The following is a 23,099-nucleotide window of genomic DNA, read 5'->3' on the forward strand; positions in this document are numbered from 1 at the left end:
CCATGATTAAAAGCAGTGGTTCGCGCTTTCAGTTTTGCGCGAATGCTGCCATCAATCCACGGTTTCTGGTTGGGGAAGGTTTTAATTGACGCAGTGGGTACAACATCATCGATGCACTTGCTAATAAACTCGCTCACCGAATCAGTGTATTCATCAATGTTATTGTCCGATGCTATGCGGAACATATCCCAGTCCACGTGATCGAAGCAATCTTGAAGCGTGGAATCCGATTGGTCGGACCAGCGTTGAACAGACCTGAGCACGGGCGCTTCCTGTTTTAGTTTCTGTCTATAGGCTGGAAGCAACAAAATGGAGTCGTGGTCAGATTTTCTGAAAGGAGTGCGGGGAAGGGCTTTGTATGCGTCGTGGAAGTTAGAATAACAATGATCCAGGGTTTTGCTAGCCCGGGATGCGCATTCGATATGCTGATAAAATTTAGGGAGCCTTGTTTTCAGAGTAGCCTTGTTAAAATACCCAGCTACAATAAATGTAGCCTCAGGATATGAGGTTTCCAGTTTACATAGAGTCAAATGAAGTTCTTTCAGGGCCGTCGATGTGTGCTTGGGGGGGATATGCACGACTGTGATTATGATCGAAGAGAATTCTCTTGGTAGATAATGCGCTCTGCATTTGATTGTAAGGAATTCTAGGTCAGGTGAACAAAAGGACTTGAGTTCCTGTATGTTGTTATGATCACACCACGTCTCGTAATCATAAGGCATACACCCCCGCCCTTCTTCTTACCAGAGAGATGTTTGTTTCTGTCGGCGAGATGCGTGAAGAAACCAGGTGGCTGTACCGACTCTGATGACGTATCCCGAGTGAGCCATGTTTCCGTGAAACAAAGAACGTTAAGATCTCTGATGTCTCTCTGGAAGGCAACCCTTGCTCGGATTTCGTCTACCTTGTTGTCAAGAGACTGGACATTGGCGAGTAGTATGCTCGGGAGTGGTGCGCGATGTGCCCGTCTACGGAGCCTGACCAGAAGACCTTCTGCGGCGCTGTTGTTTTGGGTCGCCGGCTGGGATCCGATCCATTGTCCTGGGTGGTGGACCAAACAGAGGATCCGCTTCAGGAAAGTCGTATTCCTGGTCGTAATGTTGGTGAGTTGACGTTGCTCTTATATCCAATAGTTCCTCCCGACTGTATGTAATAAAACTGAAGATTTCCTGGGGTAACAATGTAAGAAATAACACACATCAAGCGCTGTGATGACACTGGCTCTCATGAGGACCTCGACAGGAAAGGAAGACCCAGAGTTACCTCTGCTGCAGAGGATAAGTTCATTAGAGTTACCAGCCTGAGAAATTGCAGCCCAAATAAATGGTTCACAGAGTTCAAGTAACAGACACATCTCAACATCAACTGTTCAGAGGAGACTGTGAATCAGGCCTTCATGGTCGAATTGCTGCAAAGAATCCACTACTAAAGGACACCAATAAGAAGAAGAGACTTGCTTGGGCCAAGAAACATGAGCAATGGACATTAGACCGGTGGAAATAGGTCCTTTGGTCTGGAGTCCAAATTGGAGATTTTTGGTTCCAACCGCCGTGTCTTTGTGAGACATGTCTTTGTGTATTTCCCACCGTAAAGCATAGAGGAGGAGGTGTTATGGTGTGGGGATGCTTTGCTGGTGACACTGTTGGTGATATATTTAGAATTCAAGGCATATTTAACCAGCATGGCTACCACCGCATTCTGCAGCGATACACCATCCCATCTGGTTTGGGCTTAGTGGGACTATCATTTATTTTTCAACAAGACAATGATCAAACACACCTCCAGGCGGTGTAAGGGCTATTTTACTAAGAAGGAGAGTGATGGAGTGTTGCATCAGAGGACCTGACCTCCACAATCCCCCGACCTCAACCAAATTGAGATGTTTTGGGATGAGTCGGACCGCAGAGTGAAGGAAAAGCGGCCAACAAGTGCTCAGCATATGTGGGAACTCCTTCAAGACTGTTGGAAAAGCATTACAGGTGAAGCTGGTTGAGAGAATGCCAAGAGTGTGCAAAGCTGTCATCAAGAAAAAAGGTGGCTATTTGAAGAATCTCAAATATATTTTGATTTGTTTAACACTTTTTTGGTTACTACATGATTCCATATGTGTTATTTCATAGTTTTGATGTCTTCACTAGTATTCTACAATGTAGAAAATAGTAAAAATAAAGAAAAACCCTTGATCTAAAACTTTTGATCGGTAGTGTATATCCATACCCAGTGCATTCATCTTAAGATGGCTAACCACATATCACAGTCAAATATACAGCATACCATCATTCCATTATAGATAAACAATGGATATATAGCATTTTGCTAAAAATATATAAAAAAATATAATTCACATTTAAAATCTATGAATGAAAAATCTGAGAACAGCAATATTTTACACACACATGAAGGTACTCATTACCAATCATTACTGTTGAAAAAACACAAATATGAAAAACTGGTGATTATAGCATTTTGGAAATAAAATCTTCAAATAGAGAGCTACTATCATTACTTTCATGGTAAAAGTTGGTCAGTAGGATGTTATGTAGCAGCCTGGTTGAATCCAGTGTTACATTGTGTACAGACTGTGGAACACGAGGAATCTTGGAGATCAATGTTCTGTTGAAGCTTTCTTACCTCTGTTTGCTGGGGTTTCAGTCTTGGGGGGCGCTATTGTTCGTCGGTTCTACAAGAGACAAATGAATACAATATGAACTTAAAGAACCAGATGTGGCAAATGCTATACTTAAAACTATACTATACAGCCACAGGAGGTTGGTGGCACCTTAATTGGGGAGAACGGCCTTGTGGTAATGGCTGGAGCGGAATTAGTGGAATGGTATCAAATACAAACACATGGTTTCCATGATGCCATTCCATTTGCGCCGTACCAGCCATTATTATGAGCCGTCCTCCCCTCAGCAGCCTCCACCTGTACAGACATATGGCTATTGGCCACAGTATAGGACATTATAATTGAATGACCTTGGGTGGCTTGATTTGTTTAGCAGCGGAGGAGATGGAGGAAGCAGGAGGAGGGGTTTCAGGACTCTGTACTACCTCCTCTTCAGGAGCCACATCTGGGTTCAGAGCAAAGATGCTCTCCAGGTCTATCTGCATGGGGAGAGAGTACAACATGTTAAAACTCTGTTCCAGCCTCTCCAACCTAATGCGTGTTTGTATGTATATACAGTGGGGTCTGGACTTATTGGATCCCTTGATAAAGATGAGCAAAAAATACTGTATAAAATAAATAATACAAATACTGAGCTTTTTACAATGGATGGTTTGGAATTCCCATTGTTAGAGCCTATCCTGCCCATGACATACTAGGCAACACACATGGCCAGTACATTCATAAAAAGTGCCATTGTTTACATCGTTACCTAGCAACGTACTACTACTACTAATACCAGCAGTAACTCCTCATGGATGATTTAAAAGTAACTTTGGATATTTATTTATTTTTACATTTGAAGAATGGTGCCAACAAGAAGAGGAGGAGGATATGAAAGAAATGAAACAAGAAGAAGAGCAAGTGGACCAGGAACCGGAGCCAAGAGAAAGAGATTTTGTTTAACAAGTAATTCCCCAAAAATCTGATAGTGGTAAAATTATTGGATTCCCTGTTTTCAATACTCCAGCACCCTCCCCTTGTGAGGATAATGACAATGAGCCTTTTTCTAAAATGTTTTATAAGATTGGAGAACACATTGGGAGGGATCTTAGACCATTCCTCCATACATAATCTTTCCAGATCCTTGATATCCTTTGTCTGCGCTTATGGCAGCTTCATTAAATAGTACCCGCAAAACACCAGTCTCAACGTCAAGAGTGAAGAGACTACTCCGGGATGCTGGCCTTCTAGGCAGAGTTCCTCTGTCCAGTGTCTGTGTTCTTTTTTCCATCTTAATCTTTTATTTTGATTGGCCAGTCTGAGAAATGGCTTTTTCTTTGCAACTCTGCCTAGAAGGCCAGCATCCCGGAGTCGTATCTTCACTCTTGGCGTTGAGACTGGTGTTTTGCGGGTACTATTTAATGAAGCTGCCAGTTGAGGACTTGTGAGGCGTCTGTTTCTCAAACTACACCACTGGGCAGAGGCAACCAGGTTTTTGGCTAAAATGTCCTGGTACCTGGTAAAGTTCATGATGTTGTTGACATTAACAAGGGCCCCAGGACCAGTGTAAGCAAAACAGCCCCATAACATCAAAGATCCACCACCTTAACCATATTTAACAGTAGGGATGAGCTATGTTCTGCATATGCATTGTTCTTTCTAAGGCCAAACTCACCATTAGTGTACGTGGCCAAAGACCTATATTTTCATGTCATCTGACAATAGCACTGCCTGGACTTTGCTAAACGGCATTGGTACTGGGATTGGAACCGGTGCTATGGTCATATGACACGAAAATAGAGGTCTTTGGCCACGAACAGTGGTGGGTTTAGCCTTTTAAAGAATAATGCACATGTAGCGTGGTTCGTTCTGCGTTGTGTAATTTTAATTAGGACGCTGCCACAACTGACGGTCTGCTCGTTGAAATCTTTTTATTTGCCACACTGCTACACACATGTAGAAAATACCTCCTTATTGTAAAATATGGTGGTGGAACTTTGATGTTATGGGGATGTTTGCTTCCACTGGTCCTAGGGCCCTTATTAAGGTCAACGGCATTATGGACTTTACCAAGTACCAGGACATTTTAGCCAAAAACCTGGTTGCCTCTCCCAGGAGGCTGAAACTTGGCCGCAAGTGGATCTTCCAGCAAGACAATAACCCCAAGCTAGGGTTGCACATTTGGGGAATATTCAGAGGTGGAAACCTTCCGTGGGAATTAACAGGAATATATGGGAATTAACGGGAATATATGGGAATTAACGGAAATATATGGGAATTAACGGAAATATATGCAAATTCATATTAATACCATTTAAATGTAGATGTTTTTTGTATTGGATATATTTACCATATCATATGGAGACAGAAATATAAACATTTTACCTTATCATAAGTAGACATAATTGCAAATGATTAAATCCTTCCAATAGAAATAAAAAAAACGATTTAGTTACGAATTTAACTTTAATGAAATGAGTTGACTCTTCACATGGGATGATTTCACTGAACAACCAAATAAAGGGAATATTGAATGATCCCCAATGAGCCATCGCATCTTCCAAAAACATTTTCAACATACATCTGTAAAATGATCGTCTAGAAACTAAAGCTTTGGTTGTCTTCCTCTCAGGCTTCCATGTCTTCTCCCTGGACCTCCTCAATGTCCACCTCCTTGATCATCAGACTCTGAGGCCTCATCTTCACGGTCACTTTCCAACCTTGTTGAGGATGGCTTGTTGTCAGGCTCAAAAAGCCTCAAATTTGCCCGGATGGCCACCGATTTTTCAACCCTTGTATTGGTCAGCCTGTTGCGTACTTTGGTGTGTGTTCCCAAACAAGGACCAGTTGCGCTCTGACACGGCTGACGTTGGTGGGATTTGGAGGATGATGGAGGCAACAGGGGAAAGAGCCTCAGATCCACAAAGTCCCTTCCACCAGGTGGCTGATGAGATATGTTGGCACGACTGCCATATTGCATCTCCATCCCAAAGCCCTTGTTTGGAAGAGTACTTCGCCAGACTGCCAAGAACCTTGCCCTCATCCAGGCCAAGGTGGCGAGACACAGTAGTGATGACACCAAAGGCCTGGTTGATCTCTGCACCAGACAGGATGCTCGTCACCATACCTGGGGTCCAACATGTACGCTGCGGCATGTATGAGCTTCAGGCAGACGTCTTCATGCTTTTTGATGTTCAGAACTGCAGTTTCCTCTGCTTGGAGCAATAGTGAATTGGGCAGGGCAGTATTCATTTTTTCTTTTACATCTGCAAGCAGAGTCTGAACATCAGACAGGATGGCATCGTCTCCCTCAATCCGTGCAATGGCTACTGCTATAGGTTTCAGGAGTTTCAGGCTGCTTACCACTCTCTCCCAAAATACATCATCCAGGAGGATCCTCTTGACGATGCTGTCCATATCGGCAGACTGTGATATGGCCATTTCTTGGAGAGACTCCTTCCCCTCCAGGAGGCTGTCAAACATGATGACAACACCACCCCAAAGGATGTTGCTGGGCAGCTTCAATGTGTTGCTCTTATTCTTCTCACTTTGCTTGGTGAGGTAGATTGCTGCTACAACTTGATGACCCTTTCATACATAACCATTTCCTTGGCTCTCTTGTAGAGTGTATCCATTGTTTCAGTGCCATGATGTCCTTGAGGAGCAGATTCAATGCATGAGCAGAACAGCCAATGTGTGTGGTGTGAGCGTAGGACTCCTCCACTTTAGACCAAGCAGCCTTCATGTTCGCAGCATTGTCTGTCACCAGTTCAAATACCTTCTGTGGTCCAAGGTCATTGATGACTGCCTTCAGCTCATCTGCAATGTAGAGACCGGTGTGTCTGTTGTCCCTTGTGTCTGTGCTCTTGTAGAATACTGGTTGAGAGAACATTCGACCACCCATAGAGATGATTGCAATATAGTCTGCTTTCTCTATGATTTGCTTGACCTTCAGTTGAACTCTGTTGAACTCTGCATCCAGAAAATGAGTATATAAAGCATGTCTGGTTGGAGGGGTGTATGCTGGGCAAAGAACATTCAGAAATCTCTTCCAATACACATTGCCTGTGAGCATCAGAGGTAAACCAGTTGCAAACACAGCTCGAGCAAGACATTCATCAGCATTTCTCTGACACGTTCCTCCATTGAGTCAAAAAAACTTCTGATTCCAGGAGGACCATGAGCTGTTGCTATCGATAAGGTGTCTGATTCATCATTTTCACCTTGAATAGAAGTAGAGGGACTTTTGTCTGAGATTGCTTTTTGTCAGCGCTGAAGAAACTTTATGCACTTGGCCAAATGATTCTGCATCTTTGTTGCAGTCTTCACATATGATTTGGTACAGTATTTGCAAATGTACACAGCTATTCCTTCTACATTAGCTGCAGTGAAATGTCTCCACACATCAGATAGTGCCCGTGGCATTTTCCTGTAAAGATGAAAAAAAAATGAGTACAATTCCATGTAAAGATAAATAGTTAAGCAGTTCGATCAAACAACTCCTTTGTAAGATAAATGTATTAAAAAGAAACATGTATGGAAACAGGTGAATTAACATTCCTCAGTTAGTAGGCTCAAGCGAGCTAAAACCCACATGGTAGCAAAAACTAACTGGCAGAAATTGTAATAAGTTAGAAATGATTTAAACACCCTTTGCTGTAGGCTACTATTTACTAGTTAACAAAAAATCATGTATGTCATATAACATATATTCACCCCACCCAGTATTGTAATCAAAACTTACCAGAAAGCATGTAGTCCTTGGCTCAGACAGTGTAGTAGAGTGGGCTCAATAGCATCTCATTAGTGTGCAAGATCTTTAGAATCAGCTGTACATGTAATGGAAGAGTGCAGTGCACATGTGATGGAAGAATGCACTGTGCATGCAGAGGGTTGCAATTCCATTGAATTGGGGATAGTTTAACCAAAATATGCCACAAGACCTAGAATTGCCTTATGTGTATCCCACAAAAAAGGTTCAGTGTTATAAGCTAACTTTTTTGATGAATTTAAGCAAAATTCCCCAAATTAACTTCCCATGGAAAATGTCTGGGGAAATTATGGAAATTTACCAAAAAAGTTTCTGACCCTTTGCAACCCTACCCCAATCACACATTAAAATCCACAAAGAAATAGTTAATTGACCACACAATCAACATTTTGAAATGGCCATCTCAGTCTCTGGACTTGAAAACCTGTGGTTTGAATTCAAGAGGGCAGTTCATAAGCGCAGACAAAGGATATAAAAGATCTGGAAAGATTATGTATGGAGGAATGGTCTAAGATCCCTCCCAATGTGTTCTCCAATCTCATAAAACATTTTAGAAAAAGGCTCATTGTCGTCATCCTCGCAAGGGGAGGGTGCTGGAGTATTGAAAACAGGGGATCCAGTCATTTTGACCCCTATGTTTTTTTTGCATACAATATAGGCCTAGCTCAGTACTATTTTATACTGTATTTTTTGCTAATCTTTATCAAGGTATCCAATAATGGTAAGGCAAGTAGTAGAAGTAGTGGTAGTAGTGCGTTGCTAGGGTAACGACATAAACAATGGCACTTTTTAAGACTCTAACAATGGGAATTCCAAACCACCCGTTGTAAAAAGCTCAGTATTTGTATTATTTATTTTATACAGTATTTTTTGCTCATCTTTATCAAGGAATCCAATAATTCCAGACCCCACCGTATTGGTGGTGTTGGGTGAAAAAAAGCTGAAGACAAATGTTTGTCTTGTATGGACTAATAAAGTAATCTCGTAACTCAGGAAGACGAGAAAGTCACACTTTTTCGCTTCATGTGCAGTGAGGTTGATTAACCAGTGACATTTAAGAAGAGAAATAGGCTACCATGTTTTAAAAAAGACATGTGTGAAGGAGCTCGCTCACGCGCACACACACAAGGGCTGCACAATTAATCTAATTCACATCGGAATCTAAATATTGACATGTGCAATGTCCATATCGCAAGAGAGCCACACAGCAGCGTGTAATGTCCGTTTTTATAGTTTACTCTGTTTGTTGTCTCTCTCTCTCCCTCTGTCCTCTTGAGGCTGCTTCCCACACAAAAGCCCAGCCCCTGTCAATCAAGCAGCGCAGTTCCTCCTTGCTGTAGGAATCACAGTAAGTATACCAAACATTAGGAACACCTTCCTACTATTGAGTTGCCCTCAGAACAACCTCAATTAGTCGGTGCATGGGCTCTACAAGGTGTCGAAAGCGTTCCACAGGGACGCTGGCCCATGTTGACGCCAATGCTTCCCACAGTTTTGCCAAGTTGGCTGGATGTCCTATGGATGGTGGTCCATTCTTAATACACACGGAAACTGTTGAGCATGAAAAACCCAGTAGCTGTGCAGTTCTTGACACTAACTGGTGCGCCTGGCACCTACTACCATATCCTGTTCAAAGACACTTACATTTTTTTGTCTTGCCCTTTCACCCTCTGAATGGCACACAAACACAATCCATGTCTCAAGGCTTTAAAAAACATATTTAACCCATCTTCTCCCCTTCATCTACACTGATTGAAGTGGATTTAATAAGGGACATCACTAACGGATCATAGCTTTCACCTGGATTCACCTGGCCAGTCTATGTCATGGAAAGAGCAGGTATTCTTCATGTTTGTATACTCAGTGTAAGTTTACATGATGTTCTGTCAAATGCAGTCAACAGATTGTTCCAAACAAGACAACGCTGCTTTCCACTTTGCTTCTTAATATAAATCATTTTATTTCTATGATTCCATCAGTTCACCTATCTAAAGTGTTATGATGTCTATCGCAAGACACACACACACTAAAGCACACTACTTAAAGTGGAACTGACAGCATTTTAACAACATGAAATCTTATTCAGATCTGTTCCTATACACCCCTAGGAATAATATGACATGGTCATATTATGGTCATTCTTAAAATGTTTGGGCATTCCGTATACTAAGGCATTTGTGAAAATTCTCTAGCAGTATAGAGTGGGAAAGCGGCCGTGCATTTAGACACTGCAGTAAATAAAACATCTGTCTCGTACAGGACTGGAGTCTAGGCAGATGGGTGCACCATAGCCAACCAGAGCTACAGTAGGCCTTTATGCTATGCAAACAAGCCATTTGCCACACAGGCCTGCAAATAATTATGTCAATACCACGGGAGTCCTCTTACATTTGGGAACGTTACAGTCTTATTGATCAAACCATGAAAATGTAGGCTCTCTCGCCTCAGTTATGTACATCAACAAGATCAACAACTAATGCTAGCCAGAGCAAGATGAGCTAAAATCTAACGAAGGAACATAGATAAACCCTTTCAAACATGTTTAGCTTGTTAGCCGTCAAAATTGCACTGATAAACGATGGGGAATTGTAGCCTACTCATCCTTCTGCAGCTTTCCTGCAACCAAGCACCCAAGCAAACTGGCTACAGTTGGTTAGCTTACTAGCTAGCTACTTCCAGGCACAAATGAAAGAACACCTCACTGACCATTTTACTTGCCCTAGCAGAGCTGTTTATCTAGGCTGTTTACAAATTCTAGAGCGTTTGTGACTAACTATTTGTTAGTCTAGAGCGTTTGTGACTAACTATTTGTTTTTGTGCCTATATTTACTGACATATTGACTTGCCTAGTATGAACGACGTGCCAGTCATACTGACTTGACTAGCTAAATAAAGGTTAAATTAAAAATTAAAAAATTAACATTCACCCGGTGTTTTGTGCGCATTCGTAAATTCATCAGTTACTCTACGCTCTGGCACACTCGGACGAGAGTGCTCTGAAATCGGAGTAGATAGCCAGAGTTAACTTGTGAATGCAAGATATGTTAATTAACTGAATAAGTCGTTCAAGTTCTTGCTAGCTAACCAAATGACACCTGTATCTCTAGCTGTGTAGCCACCGAAAAACGATATGAGGCGAAAACGTCAGTCACTCACCCACTCCTTCAATGACTTGACATGACATCCTCCTAGCAGCTAGCTACTTAGTAAACGTTAGGCTCCGCATTTTTAGCTTGCTACATAAATAGATACTCTTGAATGTCATTGTATGCTGTAGCATTAATATTTCCCTTCACTGGAACTAAGGAGCCCAAACCATGAAAAACTGCACCAGACCATTATTCGTCATCCCCCAAACTTTACAGTTGGCACTGTGCATTCGGCAGGTAGCGTTCTCCTGGCATTCGCCAAAACCAGATTAGTCCTTTGGACTGCCAGACGGTGAAACGTTTCCACTGCTCCACAGTCCAATGGTGGCGAGCTTTACACCCCTCCAACCGACGCTTAGCATTGCGCATGGTAATCTTAGGGTTGTGTGCGGTTGCTCGACCATGGAAACCCACTTCATGAAGCACCCGACGAACAGTTATTGTGCTGACGTTGCTTCCAGAGGCAGTTTGGAACTCTGTAGTGAGTGTTGCAACCGAGGACAGATGATTTTCACTTGGCGGTCCTGTTCTGTGAGCTTGTGTGGTCTACCACATCGCGGCTGAGCCGTTGTTGCTCCTAGACTTTTCCATTTCACAATAACAGCATTTACAGTTGACCTGGAAAGCTCTAGCAGGGCAGAAATTTGACAAACTGACTTGTTGAAAAGGTGGCATCCTATGACGGTGCCATGTCGAAAGTCACTGCGCTCTTCAGTAAAGCCATTCTATTGCCAATGTTTGTCTATAGAGATTGCATGGCTGTGTGCTCGATTTTATACACCTGTCAACAATAGGTGTGGCCGAATCTACTCATTTGAAGAGGTGTCCGCATACTTTGTATATGTAGTGTATTACGATTGTCTGTTTGTTTCATATCTACAAAGTAGTTAAAACGTTGTCAGTTCCACTTTAAGGGCATCTATAGTAAAGCTGATTTGCAGTAAATCCTCTTTCTGATACAAGCTGATAGGGGGTCAGACATGAATGCGTAACACACACACACACACAGTACCTCTTTCCCTTTCGTGTCGCCATTCTCTATCCACTCCACCGTGACACTCTCGTTATCTTCATTCAGTGATGTCACCATGGCCTGGTGGATTCGACCTGCAAGATACATGTTATAAACATATAGATAACATCTGTATTGTAGACTACTACAGTCTACAGAACCATAAAATCTTCATTCAGCCATGTGACCACGTCATGATGAATTCGTCCTGGCTGCCATAGACGAGAGAAAACAGTTGTAGACTCTTGACTATTGAAATGCAGCCATGACCAAAATACATTAGATCACACTGACCAAAGAGGATGATGAGACCAGCCAGAATCTGCCAGGATGGGCAAGGGGCCTTCAGTGACCGATGTGTCAATAGCCCTGGATCTGATTGGTTGTCAAAAGCTTTTATGCATGTCTACATTAAATTGTTTGCCTTTCGTTATGTTACTGTACATGCAAAATGGTTTGTTTCCATAATGTCTCATTCTAAACAGCTACAGCTCTTCTCTTTGCGATGAGTCCAAATTACAACAAACATACAAAAATACAGTCACATACAGTTGCTTGATAAGAAATAGTCATACAGTTGCAGATAATAAAACAATCAAGACATACTCATTGCTGCTGAAACACTAACAGAGCATGTATTTGGCTAGTCCTTCCCCAGAGCAAGAACAGGCGGGAATTAAATAAATAGCAACCAAATACTATTCACTTTAGACTAGCAAGCCCTACTTTATAAAGTAGTAGCTAGTAGGCTATAGTCAGTGGCTACTGCCAGCTACACTACTAGGCTACTATGCGCAATGGGCGTGGTCCTGATGTTTGATTACATTTGTCTACTACTAGCACAGATCCGAGCAAAGACAACAGTCACAAGTCATCATCATCATCATTCTGGAAATGCTCTTAGATGTATTCACCATACACCATATCACCCCATAATCTCACACCCAGGCAATGAAGTGGATCTGATAGGCCATTGTAATCTAATCACAAAGCAATGAAATCAATATGATCACCCGATATTTGTTCAATGAGAGTGTAAGCTACTGTAATGACAAGCGCATGCATGCTAGAGCTGAACAGTCTACTGTGACTATTCCCACTTTGCCTGTTAGCTAAATGCTATAGCGGATGAATGAAGTATCATTGCCAGCCAGCCAGCACGGCCTATAACCGCACAGGTGGATGCATCCTCCCTGCTACTAGCTAGCCGGCTAGCCTCATCCACTAAAGGCTACGTCATTCAGGTAATAACCAATTTGATTGACAGCCGCTATGTCAGACAGGGACGCTATGTCAGACTGTGATGCTATGTCAGACAGGGACATGGCAGTAGCGCCGAGCACAGATCTCCATGCCATTGCTACGCTAGTTATCCAACTCAGCATCCTGCCTGCCTAGGCGCTGCCTGAAAGCAACAAAGATGATGTAGCTAACGCGACAGCGCCTCAATGAAAAATGCATCTTCACCCAGCTAGCTAGCTAGCGGTCGACAAGGGGAAATCTCTGTCTTACCATCACTCCGTTTGATTTCCACGTAAATGCCGATTAGAATCTTTCCGAAGACAGCGACAGCCATCCCTCATGTGTGTAGTATGTGTGTGTATGGCTGTAATATGGGTGTGTAGTTGTTCAATTGGAGGGGGACCAAGTTGCGCCGCAGAGAAGAGAAACCGGGAGGAGGTCAGGAGGATAGAGGGAGAGACAGAAGTGCGCACGCGCCAAGACAACCTACCCTCCGCCAGAACCGAGAAAACGCTAAAGAACCGAAGCATCCAAGAAGCCAGTTGGCTGCTATTTGTGCTTTTGTCTTCTAGCTGCAATTATAATATTTATGCAATGTTCTGTTGATGTGCATTTGAGTGAAAAAGCAGCACGCTTACTATATTGCAAGATAAGAGGCTTATATGGACTTGCCTAATTCTATAAATGCGTATTATTCACCTTTTATAACCAATGATTGAGAGTATAATAGTCTATAAGTATGTAATATTGTTATTTTAAAGGTTTACAATTTAAATAATTATGATATGCACATATATTATTATATGCATATTGTATATATGCTAAATTGGTCAACATGATTGTTAAATGCTCTGTTTAGATTGTGATATTATTATTGTACTAGGCTAAATGTTAATTTCCTCTTGATTTCACATGCACTTTATTATTCTGAAAAACAAGTCTGGATGATATGCCTCTCCATAGCTGCATCGGAAGAACAGTGTGTCTGCATCTCAATCAGTGATGCAGTTGTCATTACAGACATGGTCTTAGAATGCACCATTGTTCCTCCCTATGGGAATCTACAAATAATCACATTGTAGAAGAAGCAAAACACCAGTACCACAACTCTGTCATCAAGTTTGTTAAAACTTTTTTTCTAGATCAAGTTGTTCCCAACCCCACTTATACATTAAGATTTCCACAGAAAATTGACTATTGGAATTGATAAGTAAGTCTACTTATTTTCATCAAGTTAAGCCCAACAGAAGAGAAAGTTGATTGGGGCCATTATAAACTGACTATACAGTATGTTGTGCAGGTTGACGTTTATTGTCTTGAGTCTTGTCCTGGAGGCAGAACTGCGCAATTTAGCCTTAGACCAACTGCAAAGTCAAAATTGGCTAAATTCATGAAAACAAAAATGTGCTTTTTGGTTTTAATTGAAGTTTAGGGTTAGGAATTACGGTTTTCAGTGTGGTTAGGGTTAGGTTTAAAATCAGATTTTATTACTTTGTGGCTGTGCCAGCTATTGACCACGCTGCAGAGCTGCCTCCAGAACAAGATTCATGACAAAAAACGCTAACCTGCGAGAGGTATAGTCCCATCTTGTCATTCCCACCTTGGACCATACCATGGCAGCAGAGGGCCATCTAGTAGGCATCTCTCACATGGGCCCTATTTTAATATTTTATAAACGCATCCTAATCTCACCTATTTGATTGGAAGATTCTGGCAAGGAAGTGAGAACGGAGGGATGCATATTGAACTTTTTAAAACAGGTCCTTCATTTGTATTTCTCATGTGGTATTTTACGTTTCACTTTTTGTTGCTGAAGAAAGGTATAGTTTGGTGAGTTGTTGGATCGTTTTGTGATGTTCTAAATCTAATACAACTCATTAATATAGGTCAAACACAAGTTAATCCCAGTCAGACATCCATACAGTCAGTCAGAACAGACACACTGTTAGTCACTCTGTGGATGGTGAGGATGATGATGAGGATGATGACAATGCATTCACAGTGTCTCACATATGCAGAGGCATCTGTCAGGGAAACTAACAGCAGTAACACTGTCCCTCTACCCAGCCCTGAGCTGCAGCTGTCACTCCTACACAGACAGAACCACAATCCATTCCAAAAGATGAATGAAGCTGCCTGCCTCTCTTCTCGCTCACTCTCACTCGCACACACGCACGCACACACACACACACCCTGCATCTCTCTTCCTGTCAATCCAGAGGGCCCATCCATTCCCCAAGGTGTCGGCCATCGTTGTCTGGCCTATCTGTTTCCCCAGCAACCACGTCCCTCGCTGTCAGCTGTGAGGGACTACCTTCTGTCTGTCTGCTTTGTCTCCTACTGGATTAAGATGGACATAGTACAGCTTGATGGTGTTTGATGATTGTTCTTTGTTTGTGTGTATAGGGGTGGATGTGTATGGAGAGAGAGACTGTGTGTGTGTGTGTGTGTGTGTGTGTGTGTGTATGTTTGTGTGTGTGTGTGTGTGCGTGTTGGGGGGGATGTGGGTGTGTGTGTGTGTGTGGAGACTATGTGGGTGTGGGTGCCGGTGAGTGTGCCGTTGTGTGTGCGTTTTGGGGGAATGTGTGTGTGTATGGAGTGTGTGGGTGTACAATATCCAAAATAGATATGATTCTTCCTACGATCAAAGGAAGTACTTAACAAATAGCCCCATTGGCACCAAGTCATATTTATTACATTATCATCGCCATAGAAATACCTCTTCCCCAAACTCATTGGTCAGTAGGACACAGTGACTGAACTGTAAGCCCATAAGCCCAGAGCAGCCTGCCATGCATAGGCAATTTGGAGATCATTCGCATTATTTTACATACCAATATCTCATGTACTGCAGGCAGCGATCGCTGGGAGTCTATTTTGCAGTCATGGATAATTCAGGATGCAAGCAGACAGTGCAAATGGAGATCCTTTGTAGGGGGCTGAGGAGGATTTGGAGATTGCTCAATTCACCCCTCATTCAGCCTCCTCTCCACTCCTCACTCCCCACTGTAATAGCACAGGCCTCGCTCTCAAGCTGTAATAGGGAAATGTCGTATACCGGTACCTCCATCCATCCCTCCAGGGCTGCAGTCATGTCTAAGTCTATGCTCACTAACCCTGGCATTTTCAGTATTGCCATTACCACTGTGCAGCCAAGACTGAGTGAGTGTGTACGCTCTCACAAGCTAAAGCAATGCTTTCTACTTCTTTGTCCCCCCCCCTCTCTCTCTTACAGAATGCCCATCTAAATGAAAGCATGTCAGCCTTGCTTAGGCCTGCGTAGCTCTAATGGTGAATCCTCATTATTAATTTCCTTAGAGACTCTGCTTTTCAACATGGCTGCAACTGTATAAAGGCCTGTCATGCCGTTCCACTGTCTGTCCATGGTCTGGCATGCAGATAGCTGGCTCCAAGATAACCCGGGCATGGCTTCCTCACTCCACATTCCATGTGTGTGCGTGCGTGCATGCTGTGACATGGCAGACATCCCAGTGCTAATTACCATTGTCATGGCAGTAGATCTGAGCTGGACAGAACAGTCAGGAGGGAGGAGCATTACAACCAACATTCAGTGTTCTGTGTTCTTAGTGGACATTGTGAGCCATAGAAATAGAATGACTACTATGCACATACCGGCCACAGAACCTTGATTACAATGGGAATGTCCATTCTAATGTAGTTCTATGTTGGGAGCAGAGGCAGGGGAACAGATTCTGTGTCTAATGGTTTCTGGCAGCGATGGGCCCTTAGTCCTGTTCACTGGAGCCGCAACATCCCCCCAGGGATACACCGGCTGTTAGAGCTACCCCTCCTCTATATTCTATCACTCTATCGCTCCTGTCCTCTCTTTGTTACACACGTCATTAAAAAGAAGAAAGTTCTGCATATATCTGATGTACTCTTATAGCTAGACTACATATCCTCTGTATCCCCTCATATCCTATACCCATCCATCTTTTTAATAGGAAATGTATTTTCAACCAAACTCTATGGAGTCCAATTTCAGGGTAGAAGTTCTAAATTGGGATTTATATGTTTTAGTATTTATGTAATCTTGGGAATCACATATGAGTAGTTGAACTGTTTTCTTGTCTTGGGCTAAGGTTTTGCTAGGGTTAGGCTGGGGTGTGGACATCAAGCTAAGGTAAGGGTAGGGGTTAGGGTTTTGGCTAGTTAGGGTTGAGTAGGGGTGTAGACATGAAGCTAGGGTTAGGGTTATGGTTAGGGTTTTGGGATAGTAGTCTATTAGTACGTTCACCAAGACACAAAGAGGACAGGGAGGAGGAGAGAGGGAAGGAGGAGAGGTGGGGAGGAGGTTAGGTGGGGGGGGGGCGAAAAGGAGGAGGAGCGTGAAAGGGGAAACGGGTGAGGAGACCTCTTGGGACAGGATGCATCACTTTGAAGTGCATTCTGGGATAGCGTGCTGTACCCCCCCCCCCCCACACACACACACACACACACACAGTCTCCCACCACTGTGATGCTTGCTCATTACGTTTTCATAGGCTGTCCCTCCTGAGGCCTGTGTGAATCTAAAGGTCCAGGAGAATTCAATCTAAAGGGGATTCTATAGGAGAGTGGCAGAAATAGATGGTTTTCTTGTCTACGGTATTTTCAGATGGAGGCGCTCATTATCCACTTCACTCATTAATATGGTTTCATATTCTCATTATACTAGTACTCTTTACAGAGTTTACTAGTCATTAAGGACAATAACATGTAGCCTATTCACTCTACTAACACCTTACAGCCTGTGATTTCTGTATTCTTCCTCTCCCTGTCCCCCCATAACAAATATCTATCTCTACATTGAGTTTGACAAACAAACATTTTCCCGTTTCATGAATTATTTTCACGCTCGTCATGTCTCAAACTCTCTGTAATGATACCAAGCAGATGATCCTTGGCTTCCTAACGACCGTATGAGACCTAGTTGTGTCAGTAAGAGGGACTTTCTGCAGTCATGGTGCTCTCCTTTACCTCTACAATGACTCAATACATGACCTCAAACAGAACCGGTTATATCTAAACTAGCCCTATGAGATGCAAGACAGGAGTGGAACTTTAATCCAATGCAGCCAGACTTTTCACATATCCCATATCAGCTACATAGACTATAAACAGTGGTCTCTCTCTCTCTCTCTCCCTCTCTCTCTCATATACAATGTTAATTTGACTACTGAGACTTGTCAACTGCTGGAAAATGTGTATCTTGTCAGTTGATCTTCCTTGTGTTTCTCAACATGTTTCAATCGATGTTTTGTCCGAGAGGCAGCAAATGTGCTTTATCTTTCAGCCAGAGTGTTCCTGTGTTTTTCATGCCCGGCCTGCCATACTGCTTCTTGTCATTTATTTCAATATGGCCACTTCATGGTTAGATGATAAAGCCATTATCTGAGCTATTCAATATCTGTCTCACACCGTCACCATACGGGTAGCAATTAATTGTCTCCCGTGATGATGCAGGAGCCGTCCCCTGAACCCAGATTACATTTCTTTGTCAATTTTTATTTGAAAATATATATTTCACCAAATGGGCGTGCCATTCAGATTGTCACGCGGGGCCACGCTCAGAACCAATGTGAATCTCTGTCAGTGGAGCACAGAGCTGTCACAATAGGAATCAATGGAATGGTGTGATGGTGACAAACTGCTGGGGATGACAGTAAAAAGAGGGGGGACTGGGAGGAAGAGATGTGTGCGAGTAGTGTGTTTGTAGTGGGGAATCTGTCATGAACGTTACCATCACCAGATGCTATTATATTGCCACATTAATAAATTAAGCAAGAAGGCACGAGGGGGTGTGGTATATGGCTAATTTACCACGGCTAAGGGCTGTTCTTATGCACAACGCATCACGGAGTGCCTGGATACAGCCCTTAGCCATGGTATATTGGCCATATACCAACAAAAACAGGTGCCTTATAGCTATTATAAACTGGTTACCAACATAATTATAACAGTAAAAACAAATGTTTTGTCATACCCATGGTATAAGATCTGATATACCACAGCTTGCAGCCAATCAGCATTCAGGGCTCGAACCACCCAGTTTATAACATTGAATAGATACAGGTACATTGAAGAAATTATTTTGTGTTCAGTCAGACTATGAAGGGTTCCAAACAGGTTTCAGAAAAGTTGGGGTGGCAGGTAGCCTAGTGGTTAGAGCGTTGGGCCAGTAACTGAAAGATCCAATCCCCGAGCTAGATCGAATCCCCAAGCTGACAGGGTAAAACGCTGTCATTCTGCCCCTGAACAAGGCAGTTAACCCACGGTTCCTAGGCTGTCATTGTAAAGAAGAATTTGTTCTTATTTAAATAAAGGTTAAATAATAAAACATTATTTGACATCTCTGGTCAAGTTGTCTTAGACTAAAGAGTACTTCTCAAGCAAAAGTCAGTCAAATCAAATCAAATTGTATTTGTCACATGCACCGAATACAACAGGTACCTTACCGTGAAATGCTTAACCAACAATGCAGTTTTAAGAAAATATTTACAAAATAAACTAAAGTTAAAAATAAAAAGTAACACAATAAAATAACAATAACAAGGCTATATACAGGGGGTACCGGTACAGAATCAATGTGCGGGTACGGTTAGTCAAGGTCATTTGTACATAGGTAGGGGTAAAGTGACTATGCATAGATAATAAGCAGCAGTGTAAAAACAAAGGGGGTGGGTGTCAATGTAAATAGTCCGGGTGGCCATTTGATACATTTTTCAGAAGTCTTATGGCTTGGGGGTAGAAGCTGTTAAGGAGCTGTTAAGGAGCCTTGACTTGGCGCTCTGGTACCGCTTGCCGTGCGGTATTAGAGAGAACAGTCTAACTTGGGTGACTGGAGTCTTTGACAATTTTTTAGGCCTTCCTCTGACACCGCCTGGTACAGTAGACGATACAATACAGTAGGCCTGTATAACAGATGGGCCAATGAAAACTGTACTGTACTGACTCCGCCTGGTACATTAGACGATACAATACAGTAGGCCTGTATACAGATGGGCCAATGAAAACTGTACTGTAGCAAATGGTCCTCTCAGCTGAACAAGATCACATTCTCACATCTTACAGCGGTAGAACACTTCTTGATCGCTCCCAGATCCTCGGCGAACATGCATCCACAAAGCTGGGGAGACGACTGTTTTCTTGATGAGATATGCATGGTGTGTATTCAGCGCAAAATATGTCACCGCCGTCTTACTCCGTACAGCATTCTTGTGATCTGCCTTTATGAAAAACGTATGTGTTGTTGTGTTAGGAAACTTCAGCACGGCAAACTTCAGACCGATTAAGAAGAAATCAAAGTGCAGATCGTCACTGAGGAATAATTCATTACCTTTTCAAGTGCATTCGGTTGCCACAAACTCACATAACACAGAGAAGCGTCGCTACTGGTGTGTGGAAGAGTCTGTGCTGGCAACGTCACACACATCCCACAGCTCCATGTGCATTATAAGAATCAGGACTCAAACAAAGTTACACTCCTAAGACAAGTCATGATAAATAACACACAGAACCTCAAACTAATGCACCGGGTATGAAAACACATGAATAAAACAATGAAATAGGGAAAAGGGAGACAACGGCATATCCAACATGAGGTCTATGGGAGGATAGCGATTACACACAGAGTTACAGAGACCTGTGTTTAAAAAAGAGGAAGTCTGTAATCCAAGTTAAAAGATGATCTTCAAAGAATGACTGACGATCAGACAGAGGGCCGTCAACCCATGGCCTGTCTGTCTCTCTTTGTATTTATGGCTGATGGGCTTCTCAGGGCCTTGTCCTCGGAGTCAGAGAGTCACCCATGAATTACATATACCCAGATTAAAGATGGCCGCCTACTGTAATTAATAACCAACCAGCTCCCTACCTCTCAAGTGATGAAGAGCACTGAACCATCTGGTGCCACTGGCTTCCTGCAGTTGCAGTGCATGACCTATAGAGGATGCTCCTAACCACACTGACTGATTTCCCCACACAAATGCGCGCGCACGCACGCACGCACGCACGCACACACATCTACTCAAAGGTTTTCTACACTACAGAGGGGCCTTTATACCAAGTGAGAAAGTGCTGACCACAGATGTAAATGCAGCACCAGCCATATGGTAAGAAAACAGTAGGATTGAATTGTGAGCCATGGCAAAGTTATAAGGGTTTTCAATCTGTTGCCAATGGCTTGGCAGTTGGCACTGAAATGTTCTGTTTCAGACAAAGCTAGACTATAAATAGTCACACAACAGACACCACTCCTCAGGTAGGCTATACAAGCTATTTCAACTCATCAAGTTCCTTCCTTCCTCTCTCTACCTCTCCCTCCTCCTTCCTGCTCTGTCCGCCTACCCCATCTATCTAAATCTCGTCAAGTCCGCTGTGAATATGCACAGCTCATCTTACATGAGATCCATCTATCTCCTGCTATACAACCGTCCCTCCCATTCATTTCCACAGCACATTAAAGAGAATAGAATATCAATCTAACCTTACGACTGTAATCCTATGAATCCAGCTATCCCTCCCCAGGCAGCCCCCAAGGAGGAGCATATAGAATCCAGAGAAATATCATTCTAAGTATATTATAAATATATGATAGAATGTCTGGAATACTCAGGGAATCTCTCCCTCCTGTACTGTAGATCCAAGGCCAATTTGATGACACTGTGATCAGAGCCCACGGCAGGTGTGCTTGTAGGCATTAGCATGTATGGTTAGCCCTGACAGCACTACCCAAGATGGATATTACAGATAGTGGGAGGAGAGATGGATTTTATTCTACTGAGGATCTCTATTGAGAAAGTATAATGTCCTCTTCATGTGGTGCAGCAGCCATTTTCCAACTCCTCTCTGGCGGAACCAGACACACTCCACAATTGAAATGACAGTTTCTGCTTTTAAATGATTTATAGTTTTAAGTGGTAGGAAGAGACCTGTTGAAGTAAAGTTTACATGACACAGGGAGAATGTTCTGGGCTTTATTCTAGACTATTGCTTGGCAAGGGAATGTTTTGTGAGGACAGGATTGAGATATTGCAAACTGTCAGTGTTGTTAAATGCTGAAAGGCAGCCAGAGCCATCTACCTTTGAGAGTTTTCTGGTGACTCAGTAGGTAATAAAAAGCAACAGTATGTTACCAGGTATATTGTAGTAGACACTCATATACAGATGTAGGATCTTCATTTGACCTATATGTCACAGCAGAATAATCCTACAGCAACAAGATTTGAACATTTTGTCCATAATGTTGCTTGACTGGTGATTAGGTTATTAGCTAGCCAAAAGTAGGCTACATGAAAAGTGAAATACTGTGTGATCAAATTAAGATCCTACATCATGTTGGAGAAATTGCCACAATACGCCACTTCATGCAGAAACCAATGACCTCAGTATATCTCAGTGGAACATCAGCCTTCAGTCTCCCAGGGGACAGCTCCTGTTGATCCAGTCTGCAGGTGAAAAGGTTTCTGACGTGCTGATCTGTTCACTCTGTGTTCATCTATGCTGCTCACGTTTGGGCCCAGGCTCAGCTCAGCTCAGCTCAGCTAACCCTCCAAAATGTAATCGCTGGCCGGGGCAGGCAGAGAGGTTGTCATGGAAACACAGCCCCCATCCACCATCTTTGATTTGGATTGAAGCCAAGGTTGTGAATGTGATTAGCTTCCTCTCCTCTCCTTTCTTTCCCCCATGTTTTTACCAGTGCTGCTCCTCTCTTCGTTGCTCCTCTCCTCTCCTCTCCTCTCCTCTCCTCTCCTCTCCTCTCCTCTCCTCTCCTCTCCTCTCCTCTCCTCTCCTCTCCTCTCCTCGTTGCTCCTCTCCTCTCCTCGTTGCTCCTCTCCTCTCCTCGTTGCTCCTCTCCTCGTTGCTCCTCTCCTCTCCTTGTTGCTCCTCTCCTCTCTGCTCCTCTCTTTGTTGCTCCTCTCCTCGTTGCTCCTCTCCTCTCCTTGTTTCTCCTCTCCTCGTTGCTCCTCTCCTCTCCGCACCTCTCCTTTCCTCTCTGCTCCTCTCCTCGTTGCTCCTCTCCTAAATTCTGAAATTGTGCTGAATGAGGACAAAGAGTCTTCTCGTCCTGAAATAGGATGCTATGCACCAAACAACACAATTCAATCACAAAAACAGTATAACGAGTGTACACACACGTACACGCACACACACAGAGTACCCAATTGACATACTTGAGTAAAAATAATGATACTTTAATAGAAAAGCAAAAGTGAAAGTCATCCAGTAAGATACTACTTGAGTAAAAGTAAAAAAGTATTTGGTTTTAAATATACTTAAGTGTCAAAAGTAAATGCTATAAATCATTTAAAA

At 42.9% G+C, this 23,099-nt stretch overlaps 1 protein-coding gene across 3 annotated transcripts in view; it reads right to left on the bottom strand.

Moving 5' to 3' along the window:
• The window catches only part of LOC139537388 (kinesin-like protein KIF2A), a 51,243-nt gene that overhangs the window by 17,469 nt on the left and 10,675 nt on the right, over positions 1 to 23,099 (bottom strand). For 2 of the 3 annotated variants that reach the window (XM_071338644.1, XM_071338626.1), the window contains exons 1-4: positions 13,056 to 13,255; positions 11,544 to 11,638; positions 2,980 to 3,108; positions 2,632 to 2,680 (exon numbers count right to left, since the gene is read on the bottom strand). In XM_071338644.1, the coding sequence (XP_071194745.1) occupies positions 2,632 to 2,680; positions 2,980 to 3,108; positions 11,544 to 11,638; positions 13,056 to 13,119 (337 nt within the window). In that variant the 5' untranslated portion in view covers positions 13,120 to 13,255. Of the gene's footprint in view, positions 1 to 2,631; positions 2,681 to 2,979; positions 3,109 to 11,543; positions 11,639 to 13,055; positions 13,256 to 23,099 lie in introns of those variants that run through there. The other variant, XM_071338634.1, reaches the window with a different exon arrangement.

Source organism: Salvelinus alpinus, chromosome 1 (genome assembly GCF_045679555.1).
Source record: "Salvelinus alpinus chromosome 1, SLU_Salpinus.1, whole genome shotgun sequence".
In the NCBI taxonomy this organism is placed as follows: Eukaryota; Metazoa; Chordata; class Actinopteri; order Salmoniformes; family Salmonidae; genus Salvelinus; species Salvelinus alpinus.